The sequence below is a fragment of the Salvelinus fontinalis genome, chromosome 5, assembly GCF_029448725.1.
Source record: "Salvelinus fontinalis isolate EN_2023a chromosome 5, ASM2944872v1, whole genome shotgun sequence".
NCBI classification, from domain to species: domain Eukaryota; kingdom Metazoa; phylum Chordata; class Actinopteri; order Salmoniformes; family Salmonidae; genus Salvelinus; species Salvelinus fontinalis.
The window spans coordinates 7540959-7563364 of record NC_074669.1 but is presented as its reverse complement, the minus strand read 5'-3'; the positions used below and the strand labels follow the sequence as shown (position 1 = coordinate 7563364).

General features: G+C 45.1%; 1 protein-coding gene across 3 annotated transcripts in view; it reads left to right on the top strand.

Annotated features, from left to right (window-relative positions):
- LOC129855015 (MOB kinase activator 2-like) overlaps positions 1-22406 on the top strand; it is a 103040-nt gene that overhangs the window by 26875 nt on the left and 53759 nt on the right. Inside the window, exon 1 of one of the 3 annotated variants that reach the window (XM_055922250.1) lies at positions 13274-14081. The exons of 1 other annotated variant lie outside the window; for it this stretch is intronic. In XM_055922250.1, coding sequence (XP_055778225.1) covers positions 14044-14081 — 38 coding nt within the window. In that variant the 5' untranslated portion in view covers positions 13274-14043. Of the gene's footprint in view, positions 1-13273; positions 14082-17313; positions 17874-22406 lie in introns of those variants that run through there. One more of the 3 variants, XM_055922249.1, reaches the window with a different exon arrangement.

Below are 22406 nucleotides of genomic sequence, written 5' to 3'. Positions count from 1 at the left end.
GAGAATGTGGTTACTTACAGGTGTAGGATCTTATTTGGACCTACATTGCTCTTTCCATTACAATCCAGGTGAAAGCTATTATCCCTTATTGATGTCACCTGTTAAATCCACTTCAATCAGTGTCGATGAAGGGGAGGAGACAATTGAGACATGTATTGTGTATGTGTGCCATTCAGATAAAATATTGAAGTGCCTTTGAACAAGGTATGGTTGTAGTTTCCAGGCGCACCGGTTTGAGTATGTCATGAACTGCAACGCTGCTGGGTTTTTCACGCTCAACCGTTTCCTGTGTGTATCAAGAATGGTCCATCACCCAAAGGACATCCAGCCAACTTGACACAACTGTGGGAAGCATTGGAGTCAACATGTGCCAGCATCCCTGTGGAACGCTTTTAACACCTTGTAGAGTCCATGTCCTGATGAATTGAGACTGTTCTGAGGACAAAAGAGGGTGCAACTTAATATTAGAAAGGTGTTCCTAATGTTTTGTAAACATAGTGAATATTGTCACAGCAAATAGTCCATAATGTTGCTTGATCGGTGGTAGGGCATCTATCTGGCCAAAAGTAGGCTACATGAAAAGTGCAATGCTGTTAATATAACCGCGTGTTACATGCTGACCAGACCGGACACGTCACGTGCACGAGCGTTGCAAAATAAATGTAGAAATCCATGTTATTCAATTATTGCACCCACACTGCTGGCGCGCGCCAACGAGCGTCTGCATTGCCAAGGGCTAAAATAGAAGTCATTCCTATTTTTGACGCAGATCGCGCTGCAAGTCCTGCCTCTCCCATCTCCTCATTGGTTTATAGAAGCAGGTACCCACGTGCCATCTCCTCATTGGTTATACCTACGTGGGTGATTGAAAGACGAACTGTTTTGCCGGTTGTCGTGGTAATACAATGACAGTGTAGATGCCAATCACCATATAAGTTCAAAGATGAAAAAGCCTGGAAGGAGGAGAGATGACTAGAAACGATTCGGTTGACCGTTTTATGTGTGGATTAATTGTCGGAGTAGAGGACCTTGTGCATTTCAGGTAAAATAACAACTCAATGTTTATATCCCAGGACAAATTAGCAAGTAACAGCAAGCTAGCTAAATAGGACAAATTAGCTAGCAAGTGCAAGCTAACTAGCTAAATTGCCAATAATGTTTAATGCTTTTTGACCTGTCCCCAAATTAATGTCATCGGTTCAGAGTTTATTTTGATATTTTAACCTGCGTGTCATGATCGCGTTTGGTGTAATGGGACAAAATAAATGTATGCACGATAGCGCACGCGTGCAGCGATTTTGGGTTCCGTGTTAGTGTGGGTTTTCAGTCAATTTCTGTAAATCAGAAGAAGATGGCACCGATAGACATGGCCGCCTGGTTTCAGGCTCCTAAGCAACTTTGAGCACAAGCAGTCCACTACACCCGCAATAACATCTGCAAAATATGTGTATACGACCAAGAAGATTTGATTTGAATCATGCTCAGGGAAATTCTCAGCAAAAGATCAATGGCTCCTCGTATGGCTCCTTGTCTCCTCTGCTCATCTCCTTAACTTGTATCCTTCCCTTCATCGCATGAGTTCAAGTCCAGTGCATATCAGGAATACCAGTCGGCATATCAGCCAGTCAACACAGAGATCCTCTGTCTGTCTGTCATGTCTCTCTCTGTGCAGCCAGCCCAAACCAGACAGCTATACATTAATGGCTGCTTCTCTCTTCCCTCCCTGCCATTTCATCTCCTTTCCTCACCTCCTTCCAGTTCCTCATCTCCTTGATCACATGACATCAACCCCAGCACATACAAGCGATCATAGCAGCCCCAGTAGCGGTACGTCAGTAGCTGCACTAGCTTCTCCTTAGGAGGCGAGGAGAGAGGACGTGAGGAATCAAGGTAATGCAATTGAGATTCTCTCCCCTCGGGGAAATAATAGATTTCAGTAGCATTTGGAACCATTGGGTGGTGCCAGAGCACAGCTCTCTCATGTCCATCAGCGGTCTAGACTAGAGAAACCCAGGGTTGTTGTTGTTTGAGCCTATAGGGCAGGCAATGCAGGGCTCAGTCAAACTGTTCATTCATCCCTAGAAGGATTATTTCTCTCATAGATTGGATTGCATTCTCGCTGGGAATTAACATTAAAACCGACCCAAAGTCAGTAGTAACTATTTGAATTACAGGGGTGCCCTGAGGGTGATACCAAGATGTACCATAACAGAGCAGAACACTCCCAAATAGTGTTACTGAAGGTATGGATGTGGGCACGCCCCCTCTAAAAGTATTTCCATTGGTCGTCCAGACGGACCAGCACCACTGAGTGAATAATGCAATGTGAACCCTGGTTGGAGGCATACGTAAAATAAAGACAGACTTGCATAACTGGAGCATCCAATCCGGCCCTGTCAGATTCTCTCATGAGGAGTAGATGGTAGACAGTGCATCAACCAATGTGGGTTGAGGTGCAGAGAATCTGACGAGGCCTGTATTCCTGGAAAGCCTGTGATGGGGGAGAGAGAGGACTGTGATGGGGGAGAGAGAGGACTGTGAGGGGGGAGAGAGAGGACTGTGAGGGGGGAGAGAGAGGACTGTGAGGGGGGAGAGAGAGGACTGTGAGGGGGGAGAGAGAGGACTGTGAGGGGGGAGAGAGAGGACTGTGAGGGGGGAGAGAGAGGACTGTGAGGGGGGGGGGGGAGGACTGTGAGGGGGGGGAGAGAGGACTGTGAGGGGGGAGAGAGAGGACTGTGAGGGGGGAGAGAAGACTGGGGCTGTTATTATGCACTGCGGTGTTGGAAGCTTTTCTGAAAACCTCTTTCTGCCTGTTAACTTCTCAGCCTCAGAAGCCAGCAGCTGTTACTGAGAGGAGGACAGAAAAAGCTGCATTTTCTTCTCTGACTTGGTAGCAAAACTACTAGAAAACAGGGGAAGGCAGAGAGGAGAGTTTTGTCTGGGTGGGAACAATGATGACGATGATCATGAAGATGATGTCAACAGGGGAAGGGAGCACTGACTGCTTGGTCATTAGCATGAAACCATACAAGCACACTATGCTGCTCTTATGAAACTCACACCAGGACGCCCCCCAGTGCCAGTATTGCGTAACTCTGCAGTGTGGCTCTAGCCGAGTGAGTGATTTGATTGATCAGCCGTGTGGCTCTAGCAGAGTGATTGATTGATCAGCCGTGTGGCTCTAGCAGAGTGATTGATTGATCAGCCGTGTGGCTCTAGCAGAGTGAGGGATCAGCTGTGTGGCTCTAGCCGAGTGAGTGATTTGATTGATCAGCTGTGTGGCTCTAGCAGAGTGATTGATTGATCAGCCGTGTGGCTCTAGCAGATTGATTGATTGATCAGCCGTGTGTCTCTAGCCGAGTGATTGATTGATCAGCCGTGTGGCTCTAGCAGAGTGATTGAGTGATCAGCTGTGTGGCTCTAGCAGAGTGATTGATTGATCAGCCGTGTGGCTCTAGCAGAGTGAGTGATCAGCTGTGTGGCTCTAGCAGAGTGAGTGATCAGCTGTGTGGCTCTAGCAGAGTGATTGATTGATCAGCCGTGTGGCTCTAGCAGAGTGAGTGATCAGCTGTGTGGCTCTAGCAGAGTGAGTGATCAGCTGTGTGGCTCTAGCAGAGTGATTGAGTGATCAGCTATGTTGGTATTAAACCACCCTGGAGCCACTACAACCAGCACTAAGAGGTCTGGTGCAGGAGAGAGAGAGCACACACACACACTGTGCCTATTACACACTGCTCCACAGGAGGTGCCATTTATTACTAGTGTGTACAAACCTTAATACACACACACGTAACTGGTTTGAAATAATTTCATTATTAAAATAGTATCATGAATTTCTGTTGGATATTTGAAAAGCATGTATTAATGGTCAAGTTTTTTAACTTGCTGTATGAAGGAGAGAAGCTGGTGCATTGCTGCAGCTGCGGAGGGGGCAGTGTGTGAGATGGGAGCCGGCAGACCGAGGGAGAGCAAGAGATGCAGTAGCCAAGGCAACTCGGTTAAAGCCAACACTAGCTAACTTCTAGCAGCCACAATGCTATCATCCCATTTTACAGTACCTGTCTAGACTGGAGTAGCCTAGAGCAGTGTTTCCCACTCTGGTCATCCAGTACCTGTCTAGACTGGAGTAGCCTAGAGCAGTGTTTCCCACTCTGGTCATCCAGTACCTGTCTAGACTGGAGTAGCCTAGAGCAGTGTTTCCCACTCTGGTCATCCAGTACCTGTCTAGACTGGAGTAGCCTAGAGCAGTGTTTCCCACTCTGGTCATCCAGTACCTGTCTAGAATGGAGTAGCCTAGAGCAGTGTTTTCCCACTCTGGTCATCCAGTACCTGTCTAGACTGGAGTAGCCTAGAGCAGTGTTTTCCCACTCTGGTCATCCAGTACCTGTCTAGACTGGAGTAGCCTAGAGCAGTGTTTCCCACTCTGGTCATCCAGTACCTGTCTAGACTGGAGTAGCCTAGAGCAGTGTTTCCCAACCCTGGTCCTCAAGTACCTGTCTAGACTGGAGTAGCCTAGAGCAGTGTTTCCCACTCTGGTCATCCAGTACCTGTCTAGACTGGAGTAGCCTAGAGCAGTGTTTCCCAACCCTGGTCATCCAGTACCTGTCTAGACTGGAGTAGCCTAGAGCAGTGTTTCCCAACCCTGGTCCTCAAGTACCTGTCTAGACTGGAGTAGCCTAGAGCAGTGTTTCCCACTCTGGTCATCCAGTACCTGTCTAGACTGGAGTAGCCTAGAGCAGTGTTTCCCACTCTGGTCATCCAGTACCTGTCTAGACTGGAGTAGCCTAGAGCAGTGTTTCCCACTCTGGTCATCCAGTACCTGTCTAGACTGGAGTAGCCTAGAGCAGTGTTTCCCAACCCTGGTCCTCAAGTACCTGTCTAGACTGGAGTAGCCTAGAGCAGTGTTTCCCACTCTGGTCATCCAGTACCTGTCTAGACTGGAGTAGCCTAGAGCAGTGTTTTCCCACTCTGGTCATCCAGTACCTGTCTAGACTGGAGTAGCCTAGAGCAGTGTTTCCCAACCCTGGTCATCCAGTACCTGTCTAGACTGGAGTAGCCTAGAGCAGTGTTTCCCACTCTGGTCATCCAGTACCTGTCTAGACTGGAGTAGCCTAGAGCAGTGTTTCCCAACCCTGGTCCTCAAGTACCTGTCTAGACTGGAGTAGCCTAGAGCAGTGTTTCCCACTCTGGTCATCCAGTACCTGTCTAGACTGGAGTAGCCTAGAGCAGTGTTTTCCCACTCTGGTCATCCAGTACCTGTCTAGACTGGAGTAGCCTAGAGCAGTGTTTTCCCACTCTGGTCATCCAGTACCTGTCTAGACTGGAGTAGCCTAGAGCAGTGTTTCCCAACCCTGGTCATCCAGTACCTGTCTAGACTGGAGTAGCCTAGAGCAGTGTTTCCCACTCTGGTCATCCAGTACCTGTCTAGACTGGAGTAGCCTAGAGCAGTGTTTCCCAACCCTGGTCCTCAAGTACCTGTCTAGACTGGAGTAGCCTAGAGCAGTGTTTCCCACTCTGGTCATCCAGTACCTGTCTAGACTGGAGTAGCCTAGAGCAGTGTTTCCCAACCCTGGTCATCCAGTACCTGTCTAGACTGGAGTAGCCTAGAGCAGTGTTTCCCAACCCTGGTCCTCAAGTACCTGTCTAGACTGGAGTAGCCTAGAGCAGTGTTTCCCACTCTGGTCATCCAGTACCTGTCTAGACTGGAGTAGCCTAGAGCAGTGTTTCCCACTCTGGTCATCCAGTACCTGTCTAGACTGGAGTAGCCTAGAGCAGTGTTTCCCACTCTGGTCATCCAGTACCTGTCTAGACTGGAGTAGCCTAGAGCAGTGTTTCCCAACCCTGGTCCTCAAGTACCTGTCTAGACTGGAGTAGCCTAGAGCAGTGTTTCCCACTCTGGTCATCCAGTACCTGTCTAGACTGGAGTAGCCTAGAGCAGTGTTTCCCACTCTGGTCATCCAGTACCTGTCTAGACTGGAGTAGCCTAGAGCAGTGTTTTCCCACTCTGGTCATCCAGTACCTGTCTAGACTGGAGTAGCCTAGAGCAGTGTTTCCCTCTCTGGTCATCCAGTACCTGTCTAGACTGGAGTAGCCTAGAGCAGTGTTTCCCACTCTGGTCATCCAGTACCTGTCTAGACTGGAGTAGCCTAGAGCAGTGTTTCCCAACCCTGGTCCTCAAGTACCTGTCTAGACTGGAGTAGCCTAGAGCAGTGTTTTCCCACTCTGGTCATCCAGTACCTGTCTAGACTGGAGTAGCCTAGAGCAGTGTTTCCCACTCTGGTCATCCAGTACCTGTCTAGACTGGAGTAGCCTAGAGCAGTGTTTCCCAACCCTGGTCCTCAAGTACCTGTCTAGACTGGAGTAGCCTAGAGCAGTGTTTCCCACTCTGGTCATCCAGTACCTGTCTAGACTGGAGTAGCCTAGAGCAGTGTTTCCCAACCCTGGTCATCCAGTACCTGTCTAGACTGGAGTAGCCTAGAGCAGTGTTTCCCACTCTGGTCATCCAGTACCTGTCTAGACTGGAGTAGCCTAGAGCAGTGTTTCCCACTCTGGTCATCCAGTACCTGTCTAGACTGGAGTAGCCTAGAGCAGTGTTTCCCAACCCTGGTCATCCAGTACCTGTCTAGACTGGAGTAGCCTAGAGCAGTGTTTCCCAACCCTGGTCCTCAAGTACCCCCAACAATACAACTGTTTCATTATAGCCCTGGATAAACACACCTCATTCAGCTCATTGAGGGCTTGATGATTAGTTGGCAAGTTGGATCAGGTGTGCTTGGCCAGGGTTACAAAAAATGTGTTCTGTTTGGGGTACTCAAGGACCACGGTTAGGAAACATTGGCCTAGAGAAGCTAGCTAGCTATAGCTACATGCTGCGTTTTCTCCCGTCTTCTCATTCAGATAAAACAGCCTACCTGTTGGCTGCTCCTTCTCACTTCTCTAACGTCTTGCATTGCATTAGTGAACTCTCATCTTTTTATGTCATAAAAACTCCATAGAAAAGTATGTTTTATTAAATTAATGATTTTAAACGTCATGGCACATCCTTGTAAGTAACAATGTTACATGGATATTTTAATTTAGAAGAAGCATTTTCAGTGTTAAAATAGAACTGCTGTTTCAGCACAATGAATAATCACACAAGTATTTGAATACTATGGTCCGTTTGGATATTTGAATATTCAAATAACCGTGCACCGAATGACAGGGCCTTTGAGAGATGTGGTGAGCAGCAGATAGACATGACATCATCAACCTCACTCTTTCTGCACCTCTTTCCAGTCACCATACATTATTCCACCCATCCGTCCGTTCCCTCCTTCTCTTCATCCCGTCATCCCTCTTATCCTTCTCTCCATCCAGCTCAGAGAAATTCTCAGAATGAACAGGTACCTGTTCAAATCCTTCCTACCAATTTAAAATGTATGTCATGGTCTGTTGTAACCTCTCTAACTCTCCCTGCTGTTGTTTCCAATCTTCCCTGTGACCTGCCCTGTCTGGAATAGCGAGAAGTAACATCGTAACCGACGTTGTTACCGTGACAAAGACTAAAGGCGGCAGGAGTACCGTTGAGAACAGTGGTGTCTCTCTCTAGGATATTTTAAAACAGAGTTCTACAAGCAGTTGTTACAACAACAATAAAATAGCTTCAAGTGTTGTGTCCAAATACTCCTGGAGTCTACTAATAAAATAATGGACTACCTGACCAGAGAGGTCCAGGACCTGAAGAACAGTTTGTAGTTCTCAGAATGAGCTCGATGAGTTTAAACAGGAGAACAGCAATCTGTAAGTCATTGAGAGAGGACATCAGTTCTGTGTGTTTGAATCCATTATAACAATGATGGAGAAATCAAATTATCGAGGGACAATCAAATTATCGAGGGACAATCAAGGTGGAACAACATGGTTGTGGATGGAATTGCAGAATCTACACATGAGACCTGGACGGAGTCTGAGGTCAAAGTGAGGGAAATGATTTTGGAGAAACTGAAGATTGACCACAGGAAGATTGAGGTGGAATGCGCCTACAGGACAGGAAAACTCTCCACTGGCCCGGGTGAAAGGCCCAGGCCGATAGTGGTGAAGTTCCTGAGGTAGCTGTTCTGGAAAGAGCCAAGAGCTTGAGAGGAATGGATATCTTCCTCAACGAGGACTATCCTGAAGCTGTGCAACAGAAGAGGAAAGAATTTATTGCAGCCATGAAAGCTGCCAGAGCGCGTGGGAACATTGCTTACATCCACTATGACAGGCTCATTGTCCCCCCTCCCTCCCAGAACCCTGGATGGGATGAGAGAGCCAAACCTATGTGTTCGTAGCTTCAACCCCGCAGCACACACTTACACACACACACACACACACACACACACACACACACACACACACACACACACACACACACACACACACACACACACACACACACACCAACTGACTGTTAAATGCAGTATGTATTTTTTCGCATGCTTTGTTTGCTCTTTTCTATATGATGTCTATCTCTGATAGGCTACTCAGGAAAGGGCTGAAAATAGCCCATATTAATCCATCAATAACTTGCTAACATCAAATTAAATTAATATATTAGCCATTTCTGAGACTCAATTAGATAATTAATTTGATGATACAGCAGTAGCAATACAAGGATATAACATCTATAGAAGAGACATGAATTCTCATGGGGGAGGTGTTGCTGTATATATTCTGAGCCATATCCCTGTAATGCTTAGAGAAGATCTTATGTCAAGTGTTATTGAAGTGTTGTGGCACATCTAAATCCTTTTCTTTTGGGGTGTTGCTATAGGCCACCACGTGCAAACAGTCAGGATCTAAATAATATGTGTCAAATGCTTAATAGTGTATGGGATGCGAACAGAGAGGTCTACTTTCTTGGGGACCTGGAAATTGACTGGTTTTCATCAAGCTGTCCGGTCAAGAGGAAGCTTCTCACTGTAACGAGTGCCTGTAATCTGGTTCAGGTTATTAATCAACCTACCAGGGTGTTTACAAACACTACAGGAACAGGATCATCCACATGTATCGATCACATTTTTACTAATACTGTAGAACTTTGTTCTAAAGCTGTAGCTGTACCCATTGGATGCAGTGATCACAATACAGTGGCTATATCCGGGAAAGCCAAAGTTCCAACAGCTGGGCCTAAAATAGTGTATAAGAGATCATACAAAAGATTTTGCTGTAACTCTTATATGGATGATGTTAAAATATTTGTTGGTCTGATGTGATTAATGAGGAGCATCCAGACGCTGCACTTAATGAATTTATGAAATTGCTTCTTCCAATTACTGATGAACATGCACCTGTTAAGAAACTGACTGTTAGAACTGTTAAGGCTCCATGGATTGATGAGGAATGGATAAACTGTATGGTTCAAAGAGATGAGGCAAAAGGAGTGGCTAATAAGTCTAGCTGAACATCTGACTTACTGCAAATTGAGAAATGTGATTAAACTCAACAAAAAGAAGAAGAAACTGTATTATGAAGCCAAGATCAATTATTCTGTATAAAGCTTTGTAGTACTTTAAATGAAATGATGGGCAGACCAACAAATTCAACTCCATCTTTCATCAAATCAGATGGCTTATTCATCACAAAACAATTAGATTTTAACCAATTATTTTAATGATTGGCAAAGCGGTTAGATTTAGTCAGGAAATGCCAACAACGAACAGTGAGCCATCGTACTCATGCATAATAAAACAAGTCATGAAAGAAAAGCATTAAGTTACAATTTTGTAAAGTTAGTGTGGGAGAGGTGGGAAAATGATTGTTATGAATCAATAGTGACAAACCTCTTGGCTTTGACATTTTAGATGGAAGACTACTGAGGATGGTAGCTGACTCTATAGCCACTCCTATCTGTCATATTGTTAATCTGAGCCTAGATGAAAGTCTTTGTCCTCAGGCCTGGAGGGAAGCCAAAGTCATTCCACTACCCAAGAGTGGTAAAGCGGCCTTTACTGGTTCTAACAGCAGACCGATCAGCTTGCTGCAAGCTCTTAGCAAACTGTTGGATTTTTTTGGGAGCAAATACAATGCTATTTCTCTGTAAACAAATTAACAACAGACTTTTAGCATGCTTATAGAGAAGAGCACTCAACGTGTACTGCACTGACACAAATGACTGATTGGTTGAAAGAAATTGATAATAAGAGGATTGTGGGCGCTGTACTGTTAGATTTCAGTGCAGCCTTTGATATTATTGACCTAAACCTGTTGTTGAGAACTTATGGCTTTTCAACCTCTGCCATGTTACGGATTCAGAGCTACTGTATTTATCTAATAGAACTCAGAGGGTTTTCTTTAATGGAAGCTTTTCTATTGTCAAACATGTAAAGTGTGGTGTACCGCAGAGCAGCTCTCTAAGCCCTCTACTCTTTTCTATTTTATTTTTATTTTTATTTTTTTCTCCCCTTTTCTCCCCAATTTTCGTGGTATTCAATCGCTAGTAATTACTATCTTGTCTCATCGCTACAACTCCCGTACGGGCTCGGGAGAGACGAAGGTCGAAAGCCATGCATCCTCCGAAGCATATCCCAACCAAGCCGCATTGCTTCTTAACACAGCGCGCCTCCAACCCGGAAGCCAGCCGCACCAATGTGTCGGAGGTAACACCGTGTACCTGGCCCCCTTGGTTAGCGCGCACTGCGCCCAGCCCGCTACAGGAGTCGCTGGAGCGCAATGAGACAAGGATATCCCTACCGGCCAAACCCTCCCTAACCCGGACGACGCTATGCCAATTGTGCGTTGCCCCACGGACCTCCCGGTCGCGGCCGGCTGCGACAGAGCCTGGGCGCGAACCCAGAGACTGGTGGCGCAGCTAGCACTGCGATGCAGTGCCCTAGACCACTGCGCCACCCGGGAGGCCCTACTCTTTTCTATTTTTATCAATGATCTGGCATAAAACAAAGCATGTGTGTCCATGTATGCTGATGATTCAACCATATACACATCAGCAACCACAGCTGATGAAGTCACTGAAACCCTTAACAAAGAGTTGCAGTCTGTTTTTGGAATGGGTGGCTAGTAATAAACTGGTCCTGAACATCTCTAAAACTAAGAGCATTGCATTTGGTACAAATCATTCCTTAAGTTCTAGACCTCAGCTGAATCCTGTAATGAATGGTGTGGCTGTTGAACAAGTTGAGGAGATTAAATTACTTAGTGTTACATTAGATTGTAAATGGCCATGGTCAAAACATTGATTCAATGGTTGTAAAGATGGGGAGAGGTCTCTCCGTAATAAAGCGATGCTCTGCTTTTTTGACACCACACTCCACAAAGCAAGTCCTGCAGGCTCTAGTTTTATCTTCTCTTTATTATCACCCAGCCATATGGTCAAGTGCTGCAAAGAAAGACATAGTTAAGTTGCAGCTGGCCTAGAACAGAGCTGCACGTCTTGCTCTTCATTGTAGTCATTGTGCTAATATTAGTACTATGCATGCCAGTCTCTTTTGGTTAAGAGTTGAGGAAAAACTGACACACACTTACCCCACCAGACATGCCACCAGGGGTCTTTTCACAGTCCCCAGGTCCAGAACAAATTCAAGGAAACGTACAGAATTATACAGAGTCGTTAGTGCATGGAACTCCCTTCCATCCATCTTCCATCAGTGCAAGTGAACAGCAAAACTGGTTAATAAAAATAAAGCAACACCTCACGGCACAACACCTCTCCCCCATGTGACCTACTTGTTGTGTGTATGTACTGACATGTATGTGTAACTGATAGATGCACACACACATGTAAATTGTCTTTGGTCTGTAATGTCTTTTTCGTATTGTGTCTGACTCCAGTAAGACTAGCTGTCTTTTTTTAATTTTTTTATTTCACCTTTATTTAACCAGGTAGGCAAGTTGAGAACACGTTCTCATTTACAATTGCGACCTGTCTTGGTTGGTTTAAATGCGGAAGACACATTTCAGTTGAATGCATTCAGTTGTACAACTGACTAGGTTTCCCCCTTTCCCTTAATAGGGCGTTGGGTCACAAGCCGCCAGAACAGCTTCAGTGTGTCTTGGCATAGATTCTACAAGTGTCTGGAACTCTATTGGAGGGACGCTTTCTCAGTCTCCAGAATGTCCCATAATCGTTCAATTGGGTTGAGATCTGGTGACTGAGAAACACATACACCCTTTAAACCCCCATGCTCATTTTAAAACCCCTCTTTCAAAGTCACTGAGATATTCTCTTCTAGCGATGGTAGACAAAATAATGGACAACTGGGCATTTTTATACATGACGCTAAGCATGATGGGATGTTTTAATTGCTTAATGAACTCAGGAACCACACCTGTGTGGAAGCACCTGCTTTCAGTATACTTTGTATCCTTCATTTACTTTAGTATTTGGTATTTAATTAGGATCCCCATTAGCTGTTGCAAAAGCAGCAGCTATATTTCCTGGGGTCCACACAACATGAAACATGACATAATACAAAACATTAATAAACAAGAACAGCTCAAGGACAGAACTACATGAAAAAAATGTACTAAAGGCTCACGTAGCCTACATATCAAGACATACACACAAACGATCTAGGTCACTAAACTATCTAGTGTTTCCTTTATTTTGGCTGTTACCTGTATATGTCATCCATTGTCCCTTCTATGTCAAGGTAATATGATTACTAGGGCTGACCCCAATCAGTCGATTGTTTGGTCAACCAAGGTTTTTTTTAGCCGAGCAGTAGCAAATATAAAGAACACATGACTTTTGGACAACCAAGATTTTTGTTGTTGTTGTTGTCAGGAGAAGCCCTGATTAGTGATTACTGTCACCTCATTTCACTGAGCACGTGCTCAGTCTGAAGACTGGGCCTAGCCCTTACTCTGCACCAGAGGAGGCTGGTGGGAGGAGCTTCAGGAGGACAGGCTCATTGTAATGGCTGGAATGGAATAAATGGAACGGTATCAAACACGTCAAATATAGGGAAACCACATGTTTGACTCCATTCCATTAATTCCACTCCAGCCATTACAATGAGCATGTCCTCCTATAGCTCTTCCCACCAGCCCCCTCTGCTCCACACACGTCTTTGCTCTGAAATGTTATGGATGGTGGTAGTTTACCATTGGGCAAGGTGGAGCAATGGCCATATTAGCTATCAAGTACTGCTCATAGGGACCTGTAGGCCTATTATCTTATGTCGTTAGGTCTGGAATCCGACTCTCTCTCTCACACACACTTGAAGCTGTGGATTTAGCAGGCTTTAATGGCTCCTTAGTCTATTCTTAGCTCCAATCTGTCTCACAGTCCACACGCTGACAAGTGTTCACTTGGAGTCTGTGTTCTGTTCTCTCCCTATAGCATACAGGAGGAAAATATAGCCTGCAACATATAAAACGCACTTGAATCATGCCATGTTTCTTGCGCCCCTATCCGTGGATCTGTCGGGCAAGGATGAATAATAGCCACTATTAATAATTTTTCATGGCTGGGAAGCAGATGGTGATGTATTTCTGAGTGTGCATTGATTGACAAAGGAATCTATATTTTGTGGCAGAAGTTGGGAATATGCAAATCATGCGAGTAATGTTAGATATTGATATAGCATTAGTAGATTGTACTACAATCGAGAAGCTTTAAGTTATTTTATTTAAGTCAGTGACGTGTCTGAGAAAGTGTCTGATTTACTTAAGCGGGCTACCGAGGACACAAAGTAGGGCATCATATCTAAAGAAACACGAGGTATCATTGCTCGGATTGTTTTCCGACATCCTCACTGATGTAATTGTAGCGGTCTGAATGATGAGCTATCGTTCTTTTGTTGCATCGAAGCATTTGTTTTGACATCATTGCCCCCCGACCTGTTAACCCTGCTCAGCGGAAGCTGGGAGAACCGAACAGGGGGCGGAGGTTTGGAAGGAAGGATCGAGAGATATAGGGGGAAAGGAAGAGTGTAGTCTGCACGACAACTCAGTTCTTATTGTTCTTGTCTGCATCCGTCAAAGTCACAGGCGTTTTCAAGGTGCATCGAAAGCTGAACGTAATCAATTCTGGATTTCTTCATCCGCTTCCTATCGTCCGGCATGAGGTTTAAACGGAACGGCTCCTATACATTGAATAGGTAAGGGACTTCATCCTTTTACTACTCGGATTAGGCTTCTTTCTATATTCGACACATATATACGTAAACAGTGCATTGTGAAGTTTTCCAGACGCAGCTGATCAATGTTTATTGTGTGACTTTAATGTCATCGCTATGATCAGTTGCTTGTGTCGTGATTGTGACTCTTCGAGCATTTCTATTGTTGAATTAAAACGTGGTTATGATACGCACGCTGTATGGATGCAGCTGATGGAAGTAGTTGCTCTCACTTACAACCCGTTCAACTGAAAACTCACTGATCGTGGTTATTTATGTATTGCATCGGTTGCCACGCCAATGAAAATACGCGTTTAAAACACTTGAGGGTTCGTGAAAGGCAGACTTGACGTGGTTGAGGTTCGAATAATGGTTTGATGATGTCAATCTTGAACACATTTTCTGGCCCCAGACCTTTGCCATTGTGATGCCGACGTGTATTGGGTGGCGCGCAGTTTGAGCTGTGTATAAACCTGAATATCAGGCTTTAGGGGTGGTCTCACTTTATCCCCCCTCCCCTCCCCTCCATCTCAGTTTCTCAATTCAATTAAATTCAAAGGGCTTTATTGGCATGGCAAACATGTTTACATTGCCAAAGCAAGTGTTTATTACACTTTTGTTTATTATCTCTCTCCCCCTTCCTCCTTCCTCTCCTCTTCCCTCCTTTCTCTCCCCTTCCCCTTGATTAAACAATATCCACAGAAATGTCTCCCCTGTGGTGCCATCACTTAGCAACTTTGGTGTGTGGTGTCTCCTCATTCACTTTCAGTTGACATGATTGCCCACTGCCTAGTAGGGCCATTAGAACCCCAGCCCACAAGCTCTCTATCTCTCCTCTCCCTGGGAAGTAATTCATTATGTATATCTTCAACTCACAAGTTTAATGAATATATGTGCTTTGTCTTCCTCCTCATCGCCAAACCAAGCAGACTTTCTGCAATTTAAATTCTTAAATCCGGCCCTTGTAACTATTATGCCCAGTTCCTTGTCTTTCTCTTTTTGGGTGTTTTGACTCTCTCTCGCGTTTAACAAGCATACCACACACACATTATAAATGTTTTATATCCACGCATGCTCTCAGTTTTAATTGTTGAAAATTAGTGTTGATGTAATGGCAGTTTCCTTCCATCTCCCCCTGGCACCCTTTACCCACTGGCCTTGTTATCAGCCACAGGCCCTTCCACTGCTCACACACACACACTGTATCACACAGACCCAGAGGACAGAATGCTTCAGTTCGGCTAGCTGAACTAGTGTGCTCCCTTAAAAGACCTTACCTTGAAAAATGAGAAAAGCTGTAATAGTACTGTTTGTCCATTTTGAGTCGTCGTAGCCAGTATACACTTCCTCAAAATAGTCAGAGTCTAAGATACCTCAAATCTGTCATTAATTTCAACATTTTTGCCGAGGAGATCTTAATCGTGCAATTTTACATGTTTGGTGCAGTATTTCTCAATGAAAAAAAATGTGCGTGTTCCCAATTTTTTTTCTTTTTCTCGTTGAATGAAAACATTTCATTTAAGAATCCCTACTAATGACCAATCCCCTGCCTCCTTCCTCAATCAAGGGGTGTATGTGTGTACGTGTCAGAGAGGGAGCGAGAGAGAGAAGGGAAGAGAATGGAAAGGTGGGTGTTTGGGCACATTGTATACCTCCTCAATCAGGTAGTGTGTTTGCGTGTGAAGGTAGGAAGTGTAATTCAAAGCGAGGCAGTAGCAGCAGAGGCCCTTGGTGACAGGCAGCTAGGGATGGAGAAAGGAGGGAGGGATATGACATCATTGGCTGTAAAAGTGCTTTGCTGTGCTACTGCGGCACCTATCCCCATCTTTCATCTGATACAGAACAGAACACAGAGAGGAGGAAGAGGGGAACACAGAGGAGGGAAGGGTGGGGAAGTGTTGTGCATAAGGATGAGTTGTTTCTCATTGAATGACAACAGGCACTTCGTTGAAGAATCCCTACTGTGGAACAATCGCAGACGAAGGGGCGTAGACTTTGGCTACTGACTTCGGCTTGACTCGAGAAAAAATTGTGCCCGAACAGCCGAAAAAAACCTTACCGAAGTCCAAAATGAACCAAAACGTCACAACGTTGTCATAATCTATGCACAAACTGTTTCGGCTGGAAAGGCTTGCTTGGGTCGTGTTTGTCTGTCAGGAAGAGATTAGTGTCACCTTGTCGTTGGGCCTTTTTAACGAGTTAGTAACTAAATCACAACACAACTCCAGGGCTACTTCTAAACCAATATGGCCTTATGAAGGTGAATCTCTGTCTCACTCTATACACACACACACTTTTCACACTCACCTAATGGGGCACTGCAGTTTGGAGGGAGAGGACAGGAGAGAGAGAGAAATAATGAGAGAGTGAAAGAAGGAAAGGGTGAGCTAGAAGTGGAGTGTCCTTCATCTTGTATGCCTGTACTGACTGTCACAGAGCTCTTCTGTGATTGGCTGCAATCTTGGGGGGGGTTCTAGCCACTCCTACTTTTTGCCTATGCATCAATGAGGGGATTAGATTAATCTGGCCCGGGTAGCACTGTTTTGCACCAGGTGAAAGTTAATTGCGTTCATTTTAGAACCGAACTTTCTTCCAGGTGTGAGCGAGGTGCCACGTTCAAAGCCCACGTCAAAGTCGTCTCAAAGTGAAGTAATTAAGTTTGTGGAGTAATGAGTAGGATTCTGTGTTTTCACATGCAAGAGTGATCACTTTTGATAATGCTTTATCTGCCTTTTCAATGAAAAGCTTGTTGTAACATATTTTATGGAAAAGAGATGTTTGTTTCTGGACGATACACGTGCTGCCTTGTTGACAACATGACTGAGCAGCACAGATTACTGTTCCATTTGAGAAGGGCGCTCCTTCCTCACCGCTTTGGCCTGTTCACATCACAGGCCATGGACCAGAGCCTAGCATATTGTAATCCGCCCTATGTGGAAGAATGACAAGTGAACGTGTGTGTGTCCAAGTTGTTCTGGTCCCTCTGTTCTTTTGCTATTAGCTATTCTTTTGCAACACACCTGGCACCATCTCCCAGTTTCAACAGACAGGCTTTGTTTGCAGGTTCTGTTTTTCACTACAGGCTATGGGCCAGCAAACAGAGGTGAATCACTCAATAACCAGCCAATCTCAAATCAGCCAATTTGTTTAGGGTGTGTGTGGTCAAGTGTGTTTACTCCTTGTTTGGGATATACAGATGGCAGAGATTTTTGCTAGAGCCCAGAGCCTTCCTGTGTGCCTCTCTCTTACTCTGTCTCTCCCGCAGTACGCCCTGTCCTACCCAGCAGTCAGCAGTTTGTTTATGCGAGTCTGTTTGCCAAGCTAATCTTCCCGCCTTTGAAGTGGGAGCCAGCCAGAGAAAGAGGGAGCGAGGGATGGAGAGGGAAGGAAAGAGGCAGACAGCAGTAGTGCTAGTGAGAAAGAGAGAGGAAGACACTTCGAATGGGCTCCAAGTTGCTGTAAGAGGTTGTCTGTAAGGTGCTGCGGACATTCATCAGTGGTGGCCTGTTTGCTGATTGGACCGCTAAGAGTGTGTGTGTGTGTGTGTGTGGGGACGCAATTTGTGAGCAGCCAGTTACCGCGGTGTGTGTGAGAGAGAGAAAACGGGAGGTGCTATGCTGGAGCTGTGTGCTGTGCTCGGATAGAGCCCCCCCTTCACCTGTAGAAGGAGAGAGGAAAGAGTGAAAGACCTGGGTGGGATCCTCACAGACCTGCCACTGTCTCTAATACCAGCTGGATGGGGGTCCTGGTCTGCTGTGACTGCTTCTTCTATAGGTAATTAGCTACTCTTGCTCTGCTCACCCCTTTATCTCTCTATCTTGCGCTCACTTTCTGTATTGCTCTCCCTCTCTCTCGCTGTTTGTTATTCCTGGTTGTGTCGCTGTAACTTTTTGTTTTAATTTTGGTCTTGTCCTCCCTCTCCCTGCCCCTCTGTGGCTGAAACTGCTTTGTGTTTCTCTGATTCTGCGGTGTGGTTTGAAGGAGATGATGTAGCGGCACAGATCTGGCTTTAGTCAGACCGAGGAGAAGGGAGCAAGCTAGTTGTGGCAGAATGGTACAGAGCCAGAGCCATGTAGTGATTTAGCCTCCTTGAGTTAGGAGTCAAGGCTGGTTAGAGGAGGAATGGCACTGGGCCAGAGACTGAGATATGCCCAGGTTTAAGGCTGGTCAGAGGAGGAATGGCATGTAGCCAGCCCAACCTCCCGTCCACTGCCCTGCTGGCCGGTCGGATGGTCTCTGTCTGTTTGTTTGTACACACAGTCACTGTGTTCCTTCCCAAGACCTTTCTGTTTGGTACAGCAGAGCAGTGAGGTAGTCTGCTAGCTAGACTTTAACCTTCTCATACAGTTAAAGGGGTCCTAGTTGTGGGAGGGAAAAAGTTGTTTACTTAGCTAGCTTAGTTAGCATGGTTACTTGAGCCATGTTAGCTAGATTAGTAAGCATAGCATGGTTACCTGGGCCACGTTCAGTTTTGGACACAGATCTGGTATCAGCTCAGCTTCTCTAAATCACAACCTGAACCATTCGGGAGAAAACATACAACAGACCTTGTACCAGCGTCTAGGAGCAACTTTACACTACTCCTGCCTGCTCTTGAGGGTTCAGAGTGTTGTTGACCTAGCATCATGCTACCAGATGAGTGAGTTAGATCTGGCAGACTGGGTGGAAGAGCTGAAACTGCTCTCTTATATGTGGTTGTAGGACTCGCTTTAGCTGCACTACGGCTGTATATATTAACATCAGCTCATTATGGAGGGTTTAATGGTGAGGACCAAACTGTCGCAAACACATGCACACTATGGCTGAACGATATTGCCAAAATATTTTTCTGCATTTATGACAGTATTTGAGGTTTTTGAATAATAAAAGTTATAAATATACTTTACCCTAGGGAGGCACCACATACATTCTAAGTGTTTTTAATCAAATCAAATGTATTTTGTCACATACACATGGTTAGCAGATGTTAATGTGAGTGTAGCGAAATGCTTGGGGCTTTGTCCATTCTGATTGTTGTATACTGTTCAATGAAACTTAAACCAAAAGATGGAATAAAGTGGGCACTTTGAATATAGTGTTTGACACGACAACGAATGAAAAATTCAGGGAGGGGTTATTGTGGCAAGGTGGGAACCAAAGTTTTGGTCAATGTTTCCCAGTGGACCCTAATTAATGTTACATTACATGTTTTATCTTACTGTAGCTATGACGTAGCTAAAATATTCATGTTTTGCTTAATCCACTTTGATTTAAAATCTACCGTTGCACAAACATTCTGATCTAGGTCTACACCAGCACTGTTATCAGGCTGTATTAGCTAGCTAGCCACGTTTGCTCGAAGTACATTTAGCTAGCTAGCTAGCTGGCAAGCTGGTTAACTAACGATTAGCATTAGCGGCTAAAACTATTTATTTTAGCCACAACTTGCTAAGAAAGGGAAAAACTAGCAGTTTGCAAACAGGAATTCTATAACGCTCATAGATTTATATTTCATCGTTGTCACCAAAACCTGCAGCATTGACCATGCAGATTGTCACTACAGATGGATGTTGTGACTCGTGGTTGCACAACAACTGAGTGTCGGGGCTTGGTGCGTGTGGAAAGAGAGTGGGAGACAGAGGACAGAAGTAGAACACGGAGTAAACTATAAAAAAACGTACATTATTTCACACGGTAGAGTGGGTAACACATTTAACAAACCAAACATTGAAATGCCGTTATACAAGGTAAAGTCAAAACCCAACCCGGTCAGTGTGTCAGTATCGGTATATAGTCAAATATGGTATACCGCCCAGACCTAACACACTGACACTTGTGAACCTGAATCGGTTCGACCATCAGACCCTCTCTGTGCCATTCAGAACTCTGTTTACATTTGCTCCCTCCATCTAGCTAGCGTGAAGAACAGCCTGTCCTTTGTGTTTCTGTTCACATGTGTCCAAACACATGACTGTGTGTGCGTACGTCTATAGGTAAAACACATGACTGTGTGTGCGCGTACGTCTATAGGTAAAACACATGACTGTGTGCGTACGTCTATAGGTAAAACACACAGTAGCTTTGTGAAAGCACGGCCCAGTTCCAGAAACTGTACTTTTTCTTTACAGGGCAATTATCACTAGTCCTGAGGTGGGACTTGGCTCCTGCGCTGACGCCTAATTGGGTGACCGATCAGTTCTATTTCTGGCACTACTTCCTGTCTACCTTGGCACCTCTGTCAGCCAATCAGGGGGTTTGGTGTTGTCGTCGGTTTGATTGATGAGTGTTGGTTTTGGAAACAACCACATGGACAAGGTCCTTGTTGACTTCAGCCACAGTCCAATCCCAACTCTCGGACAGAAATAGCTGAAAACTAAAGTAGCATTGTGTTCTCTGCTTTCTGCTCTGACCACAAAAGTTTCACTCTGTCTTACATTTTCATCCTGCGTCATGATGATTTTCCTGCTTGTTTGAACCGTGTGTTGTAGGTCCTGTGGTTTGCCCCTCTCTCTCTCACACAGATTAGCTTCCTGTCAGTCTTGGTTTTAAACAGGTGCTCGCCAGATGATCATTGTAAGGGTGAGACAGGGAGGATAGATTGAGAAGGGATATGTCATAAGCAGCAAGTAAACTGAAGCATGTTTTTGCTGTATTGGACAGACACGGCTCCACGGAGAAGAGTAGTCAGATTCTACACTGCTCAAAAAAATAAAGGGAACACTTAAACAACACAATGTAACTCCAAGTCAATCACACTTCTGTGAAATCAAACTGTCCACTTAGGAAGCAACACTGATTGACAATAAATTTCACATGCTGTTGTGCAAATGGAATAGACAAAAGGTGGAAATTATAGGCAATTAGCAAGACACCCCCCAAAACAGGAGTGATTCTGCAGGTGGTGAACACAGACCACTTCTCAGTTCCTATGCTTCCTGGCTGATGTTTTGGTCACTTTTGAATGCTGGCGGTGCTCTCACTCTAGTGGTAGCATGAGACGGAGTCTACAACCCACACAAGTGGCTCAGGTAGTGCAGTTCATCCAGGATGGCACATCAATGCGAACTGTGGCAAAAAGGTTTGCTGTGTCTGTCAGCGTAGTGTCCAGAGCATGCAGGCGCTACCAGGAGACAGGCCAGTACATCAGGAGACGTGGAGGAGGCCGTAGGAGGGCAACAACCCAGCAGCAGGACCGCTACCTCCGACTTTGTGCAAGGAGGTGCACTGCCAGAGCCCTGCAAAATGACCTCCAGCAGGCCACAAATGTGCATTAACCTGGGCACTTTAGTATTGCCAGTGTAACAGTATAGCTTCCATCCCTCTCCTCGCCCCTACCTGGGCTCGAACCAGGAACACATCGACAACAGCCACCCTCAAAGCATCGTTACCCATCGCTCCATATTACCCATCGCTCTACTCCAAGTCTCAGAGCGAGTGACGTAACCGATTGAAGCGCTATTAGCGCGCACCCCGCTAACTAGCTAGCCATTTCACATCGGTTACACCAGCCTAATCTCGGGAGTTGATAGGCTTGAAGTCATAAACAGCTCAGTGCTTGAAGCACAGGGAAGAGCTGCTGGCAAAAAGCACGAATGTGCTGTTTGAATGAATGTTTACGAGCCTGCTGCTGCCTACCAACGCTCAGTCAGACTGCTCTATCAAATCATAGACTTAATTATAACATAATAACACACAGAAATACGAGCCTTTGGTCATTAATATGGTCGAATCCGGAAACTATCATTTCGAAAAAACAAAACGTTTATTCTTTCAGTGAAATACGGAACAGTTCTGTATTTTATCTAACGGGTGGCATCCCTAAGTCTAAATATTGCTGTTACATTGTACAACCTTCAATGTTCTGTCATAATTATGTACAATTCTCGCAAATTAATTACGGTCTTTGTTAGGAATAAATGGACTTCACAAAGTTCGTAACGAGCCAGGCGGCCCAAACTGCTGCATATACCCTGACTGCTTGCACGGAACGCAAGAGAAGTGACACAATTTCCCTTGTTAAAAGAAAGTCATGTTAGCAGGCAATATTAACTAAATATGCAGGTTTAAAAATATATACTTGTGTATTGATTTTAAAGAAAGGCATTGATGTTTAGGGTTTGGTGCAACGACAGTGCTAAATCATCACCCGTTTGGAGAAGTAGGCTGTGATTCGATGAGAAATTAACAGGCACCGCATCGATTATATGCAACGCAGGACACGCTAGATAAACTCGTAATATCATCAACCATGTGTATTTAACTAGTGATTATGTGAAGATTGATTGTTTTTTATAAGTTCAATGCTAGCTAGCAACTTAACTTGGTTTC